Source organism: Pterocles gutturalis, unplaced genomic scaffold, assembly GCF_000699245.1.
Source record: "Pterocles gutturalis isolate BGI_N339 unplaced genomic scaffold, ASM69924v1 scaffold20753, whole genome shotgun sequence".
In the NCBI taxonomy this organism is placed as follows: domain Eukaryota; kingdom Metazoa; phylum Chordata; class Aves; order Pterocliformes; family Pteroclidae; genus Pterocles; species Pterocles gutturalis.
In genome coordinates this window covers 26,032-41,348 of record NW_010123548.1, presented here as the reverse complement: position 1 = coordinate 41,348, position 15,317 = coordinate 26,032, and the positions used below count along the sequence as shown (strand labels likewise).

Here is a 15,317-nt window from a genome sequence, read left to right as displayed (position 1 = left end):
TCGCTTTCTGTCCACCCACTCACAGTATCTGGAAAGTCTTCAAACTGAATCAGTACACAGGCTTCTCAACCAAAAGCTGTGAAAATGACCTGGGAAATCAATGGCATTTTTGTTCCCTCAGGTCAAACATTGAAAGAAGTAATCTAAATTTGCATTGTATACTTTCTCCACTCTTATCTTTCTATGCCACTCTGTATTGCTTTTTCTTTCTCTTAATGTGTTAATATCTTTGGCTTTTTTTTTTTTCCTAAGCACTGTATTTTTTCTCTGTGCTGTCATAGAAAGCAGGTATTTAAAGTATGTGGTAGGCACAATAAAAATGCTTTTCATCAGCACCTGTTCAGATTGGGGTTTTGTGTTTGCATAATACAGGTATTTAGTATCAGGATAACAAAAATTGAGTCAGCAGTTCTGGCAGCGGGCCTTTCTGTAAGGCATGAGCTGTACAACAATTCTGCCCTCTCTGTATGGTTTGTAAACTGGATCAAACCCTTAACACCACGGATAGGTCTGAACTGAATATGAATAGTAAATAGAGGAATGATTTGCCCAGATTTCATGTGAGCTGTCAGATCGCTGTTAGTTTATATTCACTGCATTCTTAACTCATTATTTCTGCACAGAGCAGTTTCATTAGTGGTTATAAACTTAAGCCAAGTTCTGTATGTGTGCAAATTGTTTACTAGAGTATGGTTGTCCTTTTAAATTGCACTGAGCACATCTGACAGTTTATAAAATGCTCATTGAATTGGCACAAATTCTCAGATACTAAGACAATTGCTCTGGGGACAACAACTGTACCAGTAGGATAACACTTGCCTAGCAAAATTACATCAAGAGGAATTTGGAATTTTATTCTGAAAAATATTTTATAAAAGAAGTACAAAGTGACATGTCCATGATCACACAGGAAGTCTATAGTTGAGTAAGATGTGGAACCCAAGATCTGCCAAAGTTTATCTTAGGCCATCCTTCCTGTTAGGGTTTTACATGAGTATATTTATCCAGAGATTGTATCAGCTGTGTGGGTGTAAAAATGGGTTTTTATTTCTCTCTTTAACTGTTAACTACTGCATTTTCAATCCTAATTTTTTGCTTTTAAACAGTAACTACTAACTTCATCAAAGTGTGGAATTTTTTTCCTCTTGTTGTAGACTGATGTTCTACATTGTTCTGTCCAAAGAAGTGTTCAGGTCACTTATTTTTCACTGATGTGATGCTGTAAAGACACATTTGAGATCCATTTATTGTAGTTTTTCTTGTAGCCCCCTTAGGTGTTGAAATACTGAAAAGAAACTACCTCTTGAATAATTTTTGCCTGATAAGTAGCTTCTCATGTGCAAATACAAATAGTCAAACGTTAGACATTTATGTGGCTTATGAACAAGGTGTTTGAGTCAGTTGTGGCTTTCAGAGGAGAGGGAAAGGCCAGGGATATGACCACTTTCTCCTGATAACATTTTTAGATTGTGTATTTCAGCACTCCAAGTTGTAGTTCGTGATGGTCTGTGAGCGCTGTAATGTAAGCACTATAACAGTACAAACAAAGTTCTGAGTTTTGCATGTTCAAAGAATAAAGATGTTGGATAAGTGATAACGATGTACTCTTTCTAGGCTCATCTTTTTAGCTTCACTCCAATTTGCTGTTCATGTCGGCAAAATAAAGATTCTGACAAAGACATCAGCTATCATGTTTCATTCCTTAATGCCTTTGGTTCTGGTGCAGGTTGGTTATTTATGGCACTCAGCTGAGAATAGTAGTAAGAACATTTTTATTTTGTATTAGCTCTGAAAGCATATGAGATGGTGGTTTTTCTCCTGTTAAATCAGGTTAATTCTCTGTTAATCACTTTGGCATCTCACGGTTGCAAGAACACAAATTTACAGTCTTCTTTTAAACTGTTGAAATTCAAGAAGAAATTTTTCAGTCAAACAGATGAAATGGTCATCTAATTCATCTCTGGGCCAGACCATTTCTTAGGAGAAAATGCACTGCTAATAGAAGGACTTGCTATTTCATGTGCAACATCTTACACAACAATCTCCTTGTATCATAGACCTGCATATTGCTGTTACTGGCACCTGTGCACGCCTTTTACTGAGTTGCACCTGAGTTACGCATGCAAAACTGCCTCTGTGTCTTTTAGGTGGGAACAGAGTGTTCTCAGCACAGGAAAGCAAACCAAACATGTCTCCTACAACCTGGTAGCGGGGTGGTTATGATCTTAAAAGGAGCATGGTACATTGTAATTTTCAGTCTTTCCAAAAGGTGCTACAGTGATGTATAAAATCACGGCTTTAGCAAGATAAACGAGGAAACTCTTTATTCACAAGTTTGTTTATTTTACATTTGAGGTTGTTTTGAGGTTGTTTTATATGATTCTTGGGCATAGATGCTGAAGTTGGTGGGGCCAGTATCTCATCCCCAGTTTCCAAATTACTAAGTACTGCTTCATATTATTTTTAATGAAAATTTGTTTCACTCCTTCAATGTTTTCCTTTGTAGAAACCCAGTGTGAAATTGCTGCAAACGCAGGGATGATTATACAGAGAGTAGTGCTGAATTCACGCCCTGGTATGTATTTCTCTCCTGTACAGGAGCAATGTGCTTGTTACAGTTGCCTAATGCTCCGAAATGGTGAGGGTAGAAACAGACACTAACTTAAGATATTGACACTTATATATCTTAATATTGCATGCAGCAATAAATAAAGTTTATTGTGAAGTGTATTTATTTAGTCTGTATATAGAGATTTCTAAACTCTTGGGTGAGGGGGAAAAAGGTTAATGATATATATATGAATATGAAATATATGAGAAAACCCTAAATGTAGGGACTCAAAGTGAAGAAAGATAAACAAGCATTGCTTTGTCGTTCTGACATTTGTTCTTTTTGCATTTTAAGAGTTAACTATAAAGTATCTTGTTATTGTTAATTTTTGTTTCCTTTTAGTAAATATTGAATCTTCTCCCATGTTTCAAAGTGTGTGATTTTAAAATTTACACTCTTGAGGATTTATATACTTCTTTGCTTAAACATTTACCTTGTTATGGATGTCAACACAATGTTTTGAATAGTGAGTTTATAAATTTTCTTTTGTAAAAGACTCACATGTGTGCACCAAGTTTTTGGGGCAGTATTGTATGCTTGTTCAGTGTCAAAATAGTCCTGAGACGTAAGAAATATTGTGTGACTGCAAATAAGTCTTTTCCAATGCAAATCAAATGTGACAGCAGTAGCCTCCTGTAGTCGCCTAGTCACTCTGACTTAAAAACATACCTGGGTATCTGTCTCTCTCCTTTTGGTGCCAGTTGTGAGTCTGTTTGATCCACTGCATGTGGTACCAACCTGAGGATGAAGCATCCAGTTCAGGGGCTCTTGGCATACATTTCATAGATGTTTCTGGGAAGCTTTAATTTCAAGAGGTCTGGCTGTAGCTGTGAAGGTACGCTTTTGCAGCATATGCATGCGCAGTGGCAATGGTCTGTGTTCCCCCAATCTCAGTGAGTCAAAAGAGACTGAAGGGTGAGAATTCAAAACTTACCTCATTAAAATTTATGGTCATTTGCTAGTGACGAAATAGTGCACAATGGTTTTGTTATGTGGGAGAAGTCCCAATGCGTGTCTTTGTTTTGAAAGTTAGGGGCTTTTCAGCACATAGGGTATCTAGAACCATTTTTTGAGAATGAGAACAGCCCCTTTTTTTCTTTAATTTGGCCTAATTGTTCATAAAAATGATGTGCAGCAAACAGCATGGAAATTGTTAGTCAGTGCAAGTGCCTGGTGCTCTCCCAGGTAAGCATAAGCTGACAGATCAGTGGGTCTTCAGTTTGGGTGGTGGCAGTGCACCCATTTAAATCGTAGTCTGTGATAACAAAATCTGAAAGTTGATTGGTAGATTTATACCTGAGTAAAGATACAGCCTAACTTATTTTTAAAAGGACTGCCTTAAAAAAAGGCCTTCCCATATTGATTAAGGGAAGCTCTATATTGATTCATTTATTTGTTTGATTTTAAAATAATTCTAGGTAAGAATGGCGTGCCAGTGGCTGAAAACTTCCGACTGGAACAAAGTGCAATAGCAGATACGATCCAAGCGGGACAAGTGCGTGTTAGAACCCTTTATCTCTCTGTGGACCCTTACATGGTAGGTGATGGACTTAGAGCTAAGCCAAAATTTGTTTTTTAAAATATCTTCAACTCTGTATCTATCATGATGTTTAACACCAATTATAGAACAAATATATCTCTAGTATAACTTAGTAATTCTATTAATTCTGATGGAATTGTATTGGGAAGGAATTTGGCATTAATATGCCTGTGATATATATAGGAATATGACTTTCTAGGACCAGGAAGAGACTGTGAGCTGTGGCACACCATTACAGAATTGTTTGTATCAGCTTTTTCTGAACTTTGCCTTTTTTATATACATTTTAAAACTTTTTTTTTTTTTGCCATGGAAGGAAGTATTTTTCAGTTGAGGGGAATGTGGGTAGACGAGGAAGAATATTTCATGATGAAGCAAGAGAGGGACATGATCAGACAAAAAATTTCTAGATAAAACATGTAAATTATTCAAGTTAAATGTTTTGTAGCTATTAACAATTTCATTTACAAATGAAAGTTAGATTTTCTTCTTGAGTGGATGATGGCAGGACAAAAATGTGTCAATAATTTGTAAACAATGGAAACAGAGAGGATCAGTGAATGAAGCCCTAACCAGCACTTGCACCTAATTCTGCAAAAATGTAGAAATCATGTGGTTGGGAGAGTTGTGGGTTGAAATGGAAGCGAAGATAGGAGGAGAACCAGACAGACCCAGTCTACTAGTGTGTAAAAGTTTGCTATAAATAGAATTCTCACCATTTGTTCCCTCTATAGATGGAGATAGTAGAAAAGAAAGTCTTAATTTCAGGAATGCAGGTTTAGCTTGGGAATTAAGGAAAAGTTTAAGAATCTTGAAGTACTAACTCAGGCTACAGGGGGAGATATAAAGAAAAGAATTTGGATTTCAAGATGGTTCATTAAACAGATCTCTGTCAGGGACAGTTTAAATATTATATTTGCCTGTTATTCAGTGAATAGGCACGGACTAAATGACTTGTGGGTCCTTTTTTCAGTCCTACATTTCTTACGATTCATCCAGTTAAGGAATGGCATTTTTAGATTCTCATCAGATCCAAGACAGTTGTCTTTGGTTGCACGGCTGACTTTGAGATAGCATCTATAGAATGTGTTGGCTTTGGTGGCGCTGCTGGAGAAGATCAGAATGGTCCTTATGTACTGAGCAAACAAGAGGGGAAAGAGGGATCTAAGAAAAGATGATTAATATTTGGGGCTTATTGAGAGATTTTTTGAGTAGCCCTTTGCGTTTGAAGTTCTAAGCATATCCCCAACTTCATTTGAACTTATAAATAATGTGTCCACGAGAGCCTCTCATTAAAGCCTTGCATTTCAGCGTTGCCGAATGAATGAGGATACGGGCTCAGATTACCTCCTGCCCTGGCAGCTGTCTGAAGTTGCTGATGGTGGGGGCGTCGGAGTTGTGGAGGAGAGCAAGCATGATAACCTTGCTAAAGGAGACTTTGTAACTTCCTTCACTTGGCCCTGGCAGACTGTTGCCATTCTGGATGGAAGCTCACTACAAAAGGTAATGTAAATGCAAAGCCCCGATTGTCACTGTTGTCTTTTCCTAACCCTATTTTTTAAAATTTCTTAGTAAAAAACAAGCCAACATTATTGGAGCAAGCAATACTCAAAAGGAAGATCAATTCACTGGTGGCAAAAATCTGCATCAGTTTCTCTCTTTTCTTAACAAATTAAAATGTGAATCCTTTTTTTTTTTGGTCACAGATCTGCCAGTATTGTTTCAATTGTTGGATTTTTAATAAATTTCCCCAAAACTGCTTCTGTTAATTAGTTCTATTAATCATACTAACTCTAGTTAGAATAGGATCCATTAGAATGTAGTCCTAAGACTTAAGTCTTTAGATATATCTGAATTCAATTTATTTCAGTAACATGTGTTAGTGAAAGCTTGTGCTTGAGATTTTACATCCACAGAAGAAAGGGTATTCAACATTAAGTTGAATGGGGACAGGTAACAGTGCATTAGGTACATTGTGTTCATCATCCTCATGTAACACAGAAAATTATTGTGGTTTAAGAATGTACAATTTTCAATAAGCTTCTTCCTTCAGGACCCTCTGCCACTGATCTACAATTGCAATATTTGATAAAACGGTGCTATTTTATCCTTTATGCTAACAAAAGGATTCACCGTTGCTGGAAACTCCTTATCTCCCAACTGCTTTCTGACACTTCCATAATTAGAGTTCAGGCAAGTGACTTTGTTTACAAAATTTTTTTCTAACAGTATGGAAGATAATATTTGTTTCAGCTAGCTTGTCCCTACCAGTTGTATCTTGCCTGAAAAATATCCTAACTTAGTCTTTCTATCATAGAATGGTTTGGGTTGGAGGGGACATTAAAGATCATCTACTTCTACTTCCAACCCCCCTGCCATGGGCAGGGACACCTCCCACTAGCCCAGGTTGCTCAAAGCCTCATCCAGCCTGGCCTTGAACCCCTCCAGGGATGGGGCATCCACAGCTTCTCTGGGCAACCTGGGCCAGTGCCTCACCACCCTCACTTGAAAAATTTCTTCCTAATATCTCATCTAAATCTACCCTCCTTCAAATTAAACCATTACCCCTCGTCCTACCGCTACACTCCCTGAAAAAGAGTGCCTCCCCGTCTCTCCTGTAGCCCCCTTCAGGTACTGGAAGGCTGCTATAAGGTCTCCCTGGAGCCTTCTCTTCTCCAGGCTGAACAACCCCAACTCCCTCAGCCTGTCCTTCAGGCAGGATGCTCTTCCCTTCTCTGACAGATGGAATCCATCGGCCCCTAGTAGACCAAGTTTCTCAAAGCAAGTCCCATGGTCTAAGTAGCCAAACCCCTGGCTGTGGCACCACTCCTGCAACCACTTGCTGACTCGCCAGATTCTACTGGCCCTTTGAGACCCCTTCCCTTTGACCAGGAGGATTGATGAGAAAACTGCCTGTGCTCCAGAGTCCCTTCCCGCCTCTCCCAGGGCTCTGTAATCCTTTGTGATACTCCTCAGGCTGCTCCTGGCTGTGTCACTAGTGCCCACATGAAACAACAGCAGGGGATGACAGTGGGCTGTATGAGGCTTGGTAGTCTCTCGGTGACATCCCTGATACGAGCCCCTGGCAAGTAGCACCCCTCTCTAGAGAGTGGGTCAGGTCGGCAAATGGGTGCCTCCGTACCTCTCAGAAGAGAGTCACCTGTCCTCAGTCAAAGAGCAAACAGCAAAACCTCACCTTAAAAAGAAACGAACACCACCACATGCTTCTGTTTTGCAGCTTGTTCCACAACTTGTCAATGGACGCCTTTCCTACTTTCTCGGTGCAGCTGGCATCACAGGACTGACGGCCTTGTTGGGTATAAAAGAGAAAGGACATGTGGCTAAGGGCGCAAATCAGACAATGGTGGTGAGTGGAGCAGCCGGTGCCTGCGGCTCTTTGGCTGGCCAGGTAGGTAGGCTGAAGACATACAAGCATACTCTGTTACCAAGTTCATATTCTGAAACATGCTGGTTAGTAAACGTACAGATAAAATGCTTGTAAATGTGAGCAAGTATAACTCCACGTAACTGGAAGGGCCAGTTTCACTGATTTGGCTCACACTCTCACTGAAATAGATTTTAGGTGTGAAACTTCAGTGTTATGAAACTGGAATAGGAGAAAATGGCCCAAGGTGATTACTTATCATGAGCATAAATAAAGTGAATGAGATAAATGCATGTATTTACTATGTATTTATATAGTAGTCTGCCATTTGAACACAGTTTTTGAGCTGATCGGCAACTTTCTTTTTTCTATATTTGAAAATAGTAAAAAAATGTAGTAAACCCCTCTTTGTGTTATTTTCCATTACATCCTTTGCGTTTTGAGATTTACAGCCCTTTTATCCTCCTCAGCTTTGCAGACCATGTGGGTGTGTTTGTGTGTGTGTATGTACATATCTCCAAATATTTATATATACAGAGAAACACAAACACAATAGATAGTAAGCAAGCTTAAAACTTACTAATAAAAAGGAGCTATGTAGAAACAATGCATAAGCAAATCTATGAAGAACGTATTTAAATAGATTATTGTCCAATCTTTTTGGCCTTCTATTATCTATGTTATGGTACTTGGCAGATGGTGATTTTAGATTGTATTTGGCTCCCCAGTACCGCCAATCATTGGTGACTCTGCAGACTAAACCTCCTGCAGTCAGTGAGTTTGGCAGGATGGCAGATTTTGGTTGTACCTGCCCCTTCCCTAGGTGTGAGGAGGGAATGACAAGAGGAGATGGAAGCATGCACTGAACTTTACTGCCTGGGTTTTAGTGGGATGGGGGATAACTGTAACGTCCCTAAGGCCCCCTTCCTCCCACTGGTACCTTTGTGCAGATGCACGATCTAACTTCTCTTTATTGTTCCGGGTTTTTTTTGTTTGTTTGTTTTTTTAACTGTACTGCTGCAGATTGGCCGTCTGGAGGGCTGCTCTAGAGTGGTAGGGATTGCTGGCACAGATGAAAAGTGCTCCATTTTGGTCCAAGAAATGGGCTTTGATGCTGCTATCAATTACAAGAAGGGGAATGTGGCAGAGCAGCTACGTGAACTCTGCCCAGGCGGTGTGGATGTTTACTTTGACAATGTTGGTGGAGACATCAGTGATACAGTTATAAGTCAGGTGATTATACCAGCTGTCGGGTTTATTGTTGTCATTCTCCAGTGTCTGTGTGCCCAGCTTTGAATTAATTCATACTAGAGACCAGCCTGCAATACAGCAGAGCAGGCTTTCCACTTCATTGATCTAATCCAGGTGCTGATCCTGGTCCTGAGGAGAAATCAGATATTTGAAATCAGTGTCTGTCATATGGACTAGCTTGGCAGTATAGTAAATAGAAACACAATTTCTGCTTCTTGTCTCTCACTTCTTTGTCCAGGAGACTTGGTAATATTCTAAAAGCCTTGTCTGTCAGTGTAGTAATCTTGTGTTTTGTCAGCTCTGTTTCTTCACAAAAGACCAGCTCTGCTGGGCCTCCACAAAGACTCTTGACCAGCCCTCTTCATTGTTAACGTGAAACTATCCTGTCTCATGGCCAGGAGGCTTTGGTGGCAGTGCCATCTTTGGGAGCTCTAAATCACAGCTGTATCAAACTTCTTTGTCCTATTACCCCTTCCCTCTTGACAAAAAGGGCACACACAGTAAGATAACAATTTCTTGTATTCCTTGTATTTAATGCCTTCTAAAATTACACATAGAATGTATAGCATTTATTTTTCCACTATAGCCCTGCATTTATCGATTTGAATGTTGCCAGAGCTTGAAGGGGACTGCCTGCAATTCTCCCACTCTTTTCTAGGAAATGCATCTCTGAATAAGGATACCTATGTGAAAAATCTGCAATATAATCTACTGCATCTCTGGAACATTTAGTTTCTGATACCAAGGAATGTAAATTTTCTCACTTTGTGTGCTGTCCCAAACAGATGAATCAGAACAGCCACATCATTCTGTGTGGACAGATTTCTCAGTATAACAAAGATGTGCCTTATCCTCCTCCGCTGCCTCCTGACATAGAAAAAATACAGAAAGAAAGGAATATCACAAGGTACATTTCTCCTCCAGAACTTGTGACCAGGTTCTGGGTAGATTTCGCACATGATCTTGTGACTCTGATGTTCAGAAGGTAGCCTGTAGATCCACAATAGGCACGTGTAATCAGAACAGAATGTTGCCATACTAAAAAAGGAAACTATAATCACAGCGTCAGTAAATCTTTCCTCTTACATTTGCCTGTATCAGCACAAAAAATGGGAAAGGATGTTGTTACATGCTAACATAGCTGTCTGTTCTTATGCTTTGTGGTTGTGTGATTTAGTCCTAGAGTCTCTGACAGATTCTTCAGTCGGAGGGAAGGTGTTGCTGTGGTTCTGTTCTCAGATGTTTTGCAGAGTGCCTTTTCTCCAAGTGTAGTAGTTCAGGCAGAGAGAAAATAAAATATTTTTTTAAAAAAGGATGCAGCTGATGCAGTCATTGTATTGAAATTACATTTTTAGTATTTGGGGGTTTATTAGATAAGGAGACTGTAGGTGGGACAGCTATATACAGATAAAACATTGATTTTTTGTTACAACTGGGAATTGCTGAATATCCTGTCAGGATTCAGGTGGAGCTAAGGCAGAAACTAGGAACAAAGTCTTAGCATATTTTTTATTCATTGCATTGCAGAAAGTTGGGGAGACTTTTGATTCCTGTGCAAACAGATTGGCCCCTTCTAAATGAAATTTCCCTGTTACTGTTGTCTGCACTTTTAAAAAATGGATAAAAATACTAAAATGCCCCATGTGTAGTAGAAGGCAGTGGAGATTTTAGTCAGTACATTGCTACAAGTAATTACTGGTTTTGATGATCATTTCCATTTCTCTTGATTGCTATAGACAGCTGTGAAAGCAGGATATGCAGAGCCTGAAAGTTAATTCATTCTCGCCACCTAGTTGCAGCTCCATTAATTATTCTCCCCACCACAAAAAAAAAAGTAAAAAAGAACAGAAATTCACTCACATTTTATGGATATTTCCTTATTCTGGCAATAGCACTTGATTTTTATTAATCTTCTCTCTGATACTTGAACAGAATTACTTGCCTAAGACCGATGTTACTGTCAAGCTCCCACTGCAGAGAGCTGTCTCAACAAGCTGGCAAAGCTCCAGCTATGTCTCATTGTAATTAGTACTCATAACCCTTCAGTTTCAATAATGCTGTTTCCTGAAAAGATTTGTAAAGATTTCAAAATCTGCTTGACAACCTTTCTTAAATCAAGGCTCTTTCTTTTCTTTCTCAGGGAAAGATTCTTAGTGTTGAACTATATGGACAAACAAGAAGCTAGTATATTACAACTCTGCCAGTGGATCCAAGAGGGTAAACTGAAGGTAAGAATTTTTACATTTAAATCTGTGGCCTTTGGTCCAGTTTCTTTGTCCCTGGTTGTCTTGCCTCAGAATTGGACAGATTTTCTTAAGAATGTGTAAGTATAATTGAAAGCTTATTTGGTAGCACTGTTTTAGTAGGTACCTGCTGAGAATGGTGTCATTAGTGTGACAGACATGCTGCTAAATACATGCTGCTGAAGTCTGTATTCTTTCTTTCCGCATAGGGTGTAAGGGCTTTTTTATTTAAGGGATCAGACCTTCAAAAATATGTACTTTAAAATACCTGATTAGTTACTGTCCTGCATGCTTTTGGGGATCTTGTCTGAAATTTTCTTTGAAGCTTTATAATCACCATTTATTATTTTGTGATGGGTGGATGCTTTATCCATCCCTTGCCTGTGAGGTGTAAATTAGTTTTTGATTTTTCAGGTGATCAGTAAATTTTCCCGGGAAAATCTGGAGACATGAAATTTTGGCAAGGTCAGGGATGTTCCAGTTCTGATTGAAGAATTAAATCACCTACAGGTTTATGAGAAAATATTCACTCCTCTCTTGACAAAAGAATCTGACCCAAACAAAGCACTGACCATTGTAGCAAGAGGATCTTTTAGATTTTGGTAGTTTCTGTGGCAGTTTCATGGCACAGTTGTAGGAAATGTTAATCTTGTTTGAAGAAAGCTTAAAAGAACTTGTTTGCATTGACAGGTCAGAGAGACCGTGGTAGAAGGCTTGGCAAACATTGGTGGTAAGATTTTGACACCATTTTCTAAGGAAAAAATCACTGAATATAAATTTCGAGGGGGGGGAGGTTTGTTTCACTGATGGGAAGGAACTGTTAAACTGCTACCTTAGCAGCTGATGATGGTCATCCTGATCTTACAGATTTAAAGTGCTGTCCACTTCTTAGAACTTGGGTGTAAGAAAATGAATGGTATTTTGGAAACCTTCAACTTATGCTTTAAAAAACCCAATCTTAAACAGTGCTTGTTATTGGATTTGCTAACAAAAAATAAATGGAAAAGTACACACAAGAAAGGGGAAAATGTATTAGAGATTGCTAAACAAAAATAATAAAAAAATAATTATTTTAAAGAAACAAAATAGCCTGTAGCCTGTTCAAAAACTACGTAACAATGAAAATACAAAAAATGAAGTGGGTCTTGGAGCTCCAGCAAAAAAAAGCTAGAGAGCCAGGTAATTCAAGATGTGCTGTAAGAATGCTCCCCGTTCAACTAACAGGGAAGAGTATGAGTTAGCCCATCTAGGCTTTAGTCCCACAAGATTGGAAACAACAGAATTAAGCAACAGCCAAATCTTACAGATTTAAATTTATTCTAGTAGTTGCTACTTACTGGTAGAGACAGGTATTTAGTAGGAATTTGATCAAATATAGCAGTCATATTTCATACTTTGTATACTCAAAGATTTATCTTTTTTGCACGAGCTTCTTGCATTTGTTGTACTACACAGAGTATTGATAAACATTTTCCTTTCACAAGTTTGTGAAACCCACAGCATCTGTGGGCTTTCCAGTCATGCCTTGTCTGTGTGGTATTCGTACGGCGTGTCACAAAAGCAGCAGATGTAATCATTAATTTGTATGGGGCCAAACAGTTGCTTACAAATAGTTTTTTTTTTTAATTACTCAGTTTATTACAGAGTAGCTTTTTTTTTTTTTTTTTCTTAATTTAACTTATCATTAACAATAAATATGTTTAGGTCCAAAGTGTGATCTCTCCTTTTTGGGGAGCTGTTTTATACATTTGCTTCTGCCATTTGTGGCACATTTTGCTTGGCATTAACTTTTACTTCATTATTTCTCTTGAAGCCGCTTTCCAGTCCATGATGAATGGAGGCAATATTGGGAAACAGATCGTCTCAGTTTCTAAGTAAAAGTCATTGCTTCCGGAAAATAATTGGATTCTGTCTCTAACAGTGAGCAAGATTTTACTTATGCTAATTTCCATTTTCTTAAATAAGCCAATGAGCTGTTCTATATGTACTGAAAGCAAAGATACTGGGATGCTAATAAACTAAATAGAACTGGAGACAGGAATGCAATCATTTGTACTAGAAATGAGTAATATGTTCTTTGACATGATTTTGACAGGTGCCAGCTAGCACACTTGCAGGTATTTCATAGGTATAGTTTGGAAGTTAGAACATCCCAGGAACCATTTCCAATAAGTAATTTGTATGCAGCCACATAGTTTTGGTTGTTAGAAGAATTTACTAGTGTACATGTGCACCGTTCCCATGCTAGTTTGTCTCAGTGCCCAGGAACTTTCATAGGAATTTTTAACTTACTTGTGTAAGTTTGCCCTGTCAGTCCAATCAATCTGGTTAATTATTTTAGAATTTAACTGTTCTAGCTTTTATAGATAATTGCAATGAAAAAATCCATTTCTGGAATTCAAGGTCCCTAATAACAAAAATATTTCCATTTTGCCATCTGGAACAAATTTCCACTGATCTGTTTTGTCCATTTCTCTGTATTGTATCATATCCCCTATTTTCAGAGCACTTGAAACCTAATTAATGTACAATTCCATCTGCATGCAACCTGAGACTTTCATCAGAGATAGGTTCAGGTGTAGGGTGAACCTCCTGCTTAGCTGTTCATTTATTTACTCTTCTCAATCTTTGTGTTCTAGACTTAAGTGAAGTTTACTTTTTAGAATTCCTTTTCCAAAATCTACTGTATCTTATTTTTATGATAATCTCCCTGATTTCACTAGTTTTTCTGGTTTTTACACCTCTCCAGGGTGACATAGAGAGAGTCTCAAAACATGCTGCCTGATGACAGAAGGTAACTTTGCAGACAGTTGACCTTCTGTTCCCTCAGAAACTTATCTTGGCTCAGAATTTTTGGTCTAACAATGCTCTTTTACCATCTCAATGGGGAAACTTGGAAAATGAGTCACCATTTCCAAGTTTGACTAGCATAACATGGAGCCAAATGAGAGTGATAAGGTTTTAAGTATGCATCTTCAAAAGCAAGGAACAGAAAAGGGAACAGATAATTATCTTAAATACATTAGAATTCCAGTCCTATGTACATTCAGAGACATTTATTTAGAGAATAGGATTGTTCATGACACATTCTGATTTACAGGTGGTTGGTTTTGGTTTTAATTTGTTAGCCTTTAAGACAAGTGCTTCCAAACAGCAGGGTCAGCTGAACTGTCCAGCGAATGGATTATCTAGATCTGCATGAGTCACCACCTAGGCTCAAACTAAGTGGAATATAAGGACTAGGAAAGAAACACTATGCAAGAAATTTGACATTATAAATCATTTTGTGTGCTGTGGAAAGTAAGGTTACGGATATCAAAATTGCCTAATATGGTTGTGAGCAATATGAGAAACAGTCCTTTCATCTTCTAGTGCTGAAGCTAGTAGTCCTGAAAGGAGGAAGGATGGAGTGATGGAAGAGAAGGACACCTGAAGTATGGCATTAGATGGTCTAAAATCTTCTTCCAGTATGCATTTTTCAACTATGAAACTAGTGACTGGTTCACTTTCATCTCATCGTAAATCCACCATCAGCATAACCAACTGAAGAAGCATTAATACCAGTGTCATACTGGGATAAAAGCCAAAATTTTTATGCAGTAAAATCAGTGTGATTATAGTTGGCAAATAAAGACAGAAAGCAACAGGTGAGTGAAATCGTATTAATTCCTGCACATTGACTGTTTGTAGATGGTAAGTCACTTGTGAAAGTTAAGCAGTACAGGCTTGTAAGACTTGATAATTTGTATGTATATTAAAATGAGAGGCAGGAGGAAATGCTATGATCCTGAGCACTGTCTCTAGCCTTGGATTCCTGCCATGCCAGCTGGCTGTAATGGGGAGGGAGCTGGTGGGAATACAACCTTTCCAAACAGCAGCTCTAACAGCATGTCGATGTGTCTTATTGTCCCCTTTCCTTTCTTTCTTCCCACTGCTCCCACATGCCTATGCCTGGTAGGAATATTCAGACTGAAACAGCATCACTATCACCCTGTGGGTTGTTACCAAGTGCAGGCTGTATTCTACATTCAGCTTCTGCCAGGCAGCAGATTAGCATTAATACATTCTAACACACTTAATCTTTCTGAATAAACAGCCTCATCCTTACAGTTCATTCCTAAAGCAAACATCTACATGCAAAAGAAAACAGCCCATTCCACATTCATGACCAAACATTACACTCCACATCCCCCCAGCAAAGCTGGTCTTAACCTGAGGCTCTGTTGCTACTGCTCCTGAAAATTATTATTGATTTGAGTATTTTTACAAATGAGAGTATTAGTATTG

The 15,317-nt window shown here is 38.6% G+C and overlaps 1 protein-coding gene across 1 annotated transcript; it reads left to right on the top strand.

Annotated features, from left to right (window-relative positions):
* Positions 1-2,510: 2,510 nt before the first annotated feature.
* On the top strand, positions 2,511-13,063 carry PTGR2 (prostaglandin reductase 2). Its single transcript, XM_010077955.1, has 9 exons — positions 2,511-2,575; positions 4,030-4,148; positions 5,463-5,654; positions 7,390-7,560; positions 8,560-8,769; positions 9,573-9,694; positions 10,928-11,015; positions 11,721-11,760; positions 12,844-13,063. The coding sequence occupies exons 1-9, from the start codon at positions 2,539-2,541 to the stop codon at positions 12,906-12,908; spliced, it is 1,044 nt and encodes a 347-aa protein (XP_010076257.1). The 5' UTR covers positions 2,511-2,538; the 3' UTR covers positions 12,909-13,063.
* Positions 13,064-15,317: the final 2,254 nt, after the last annotated feature.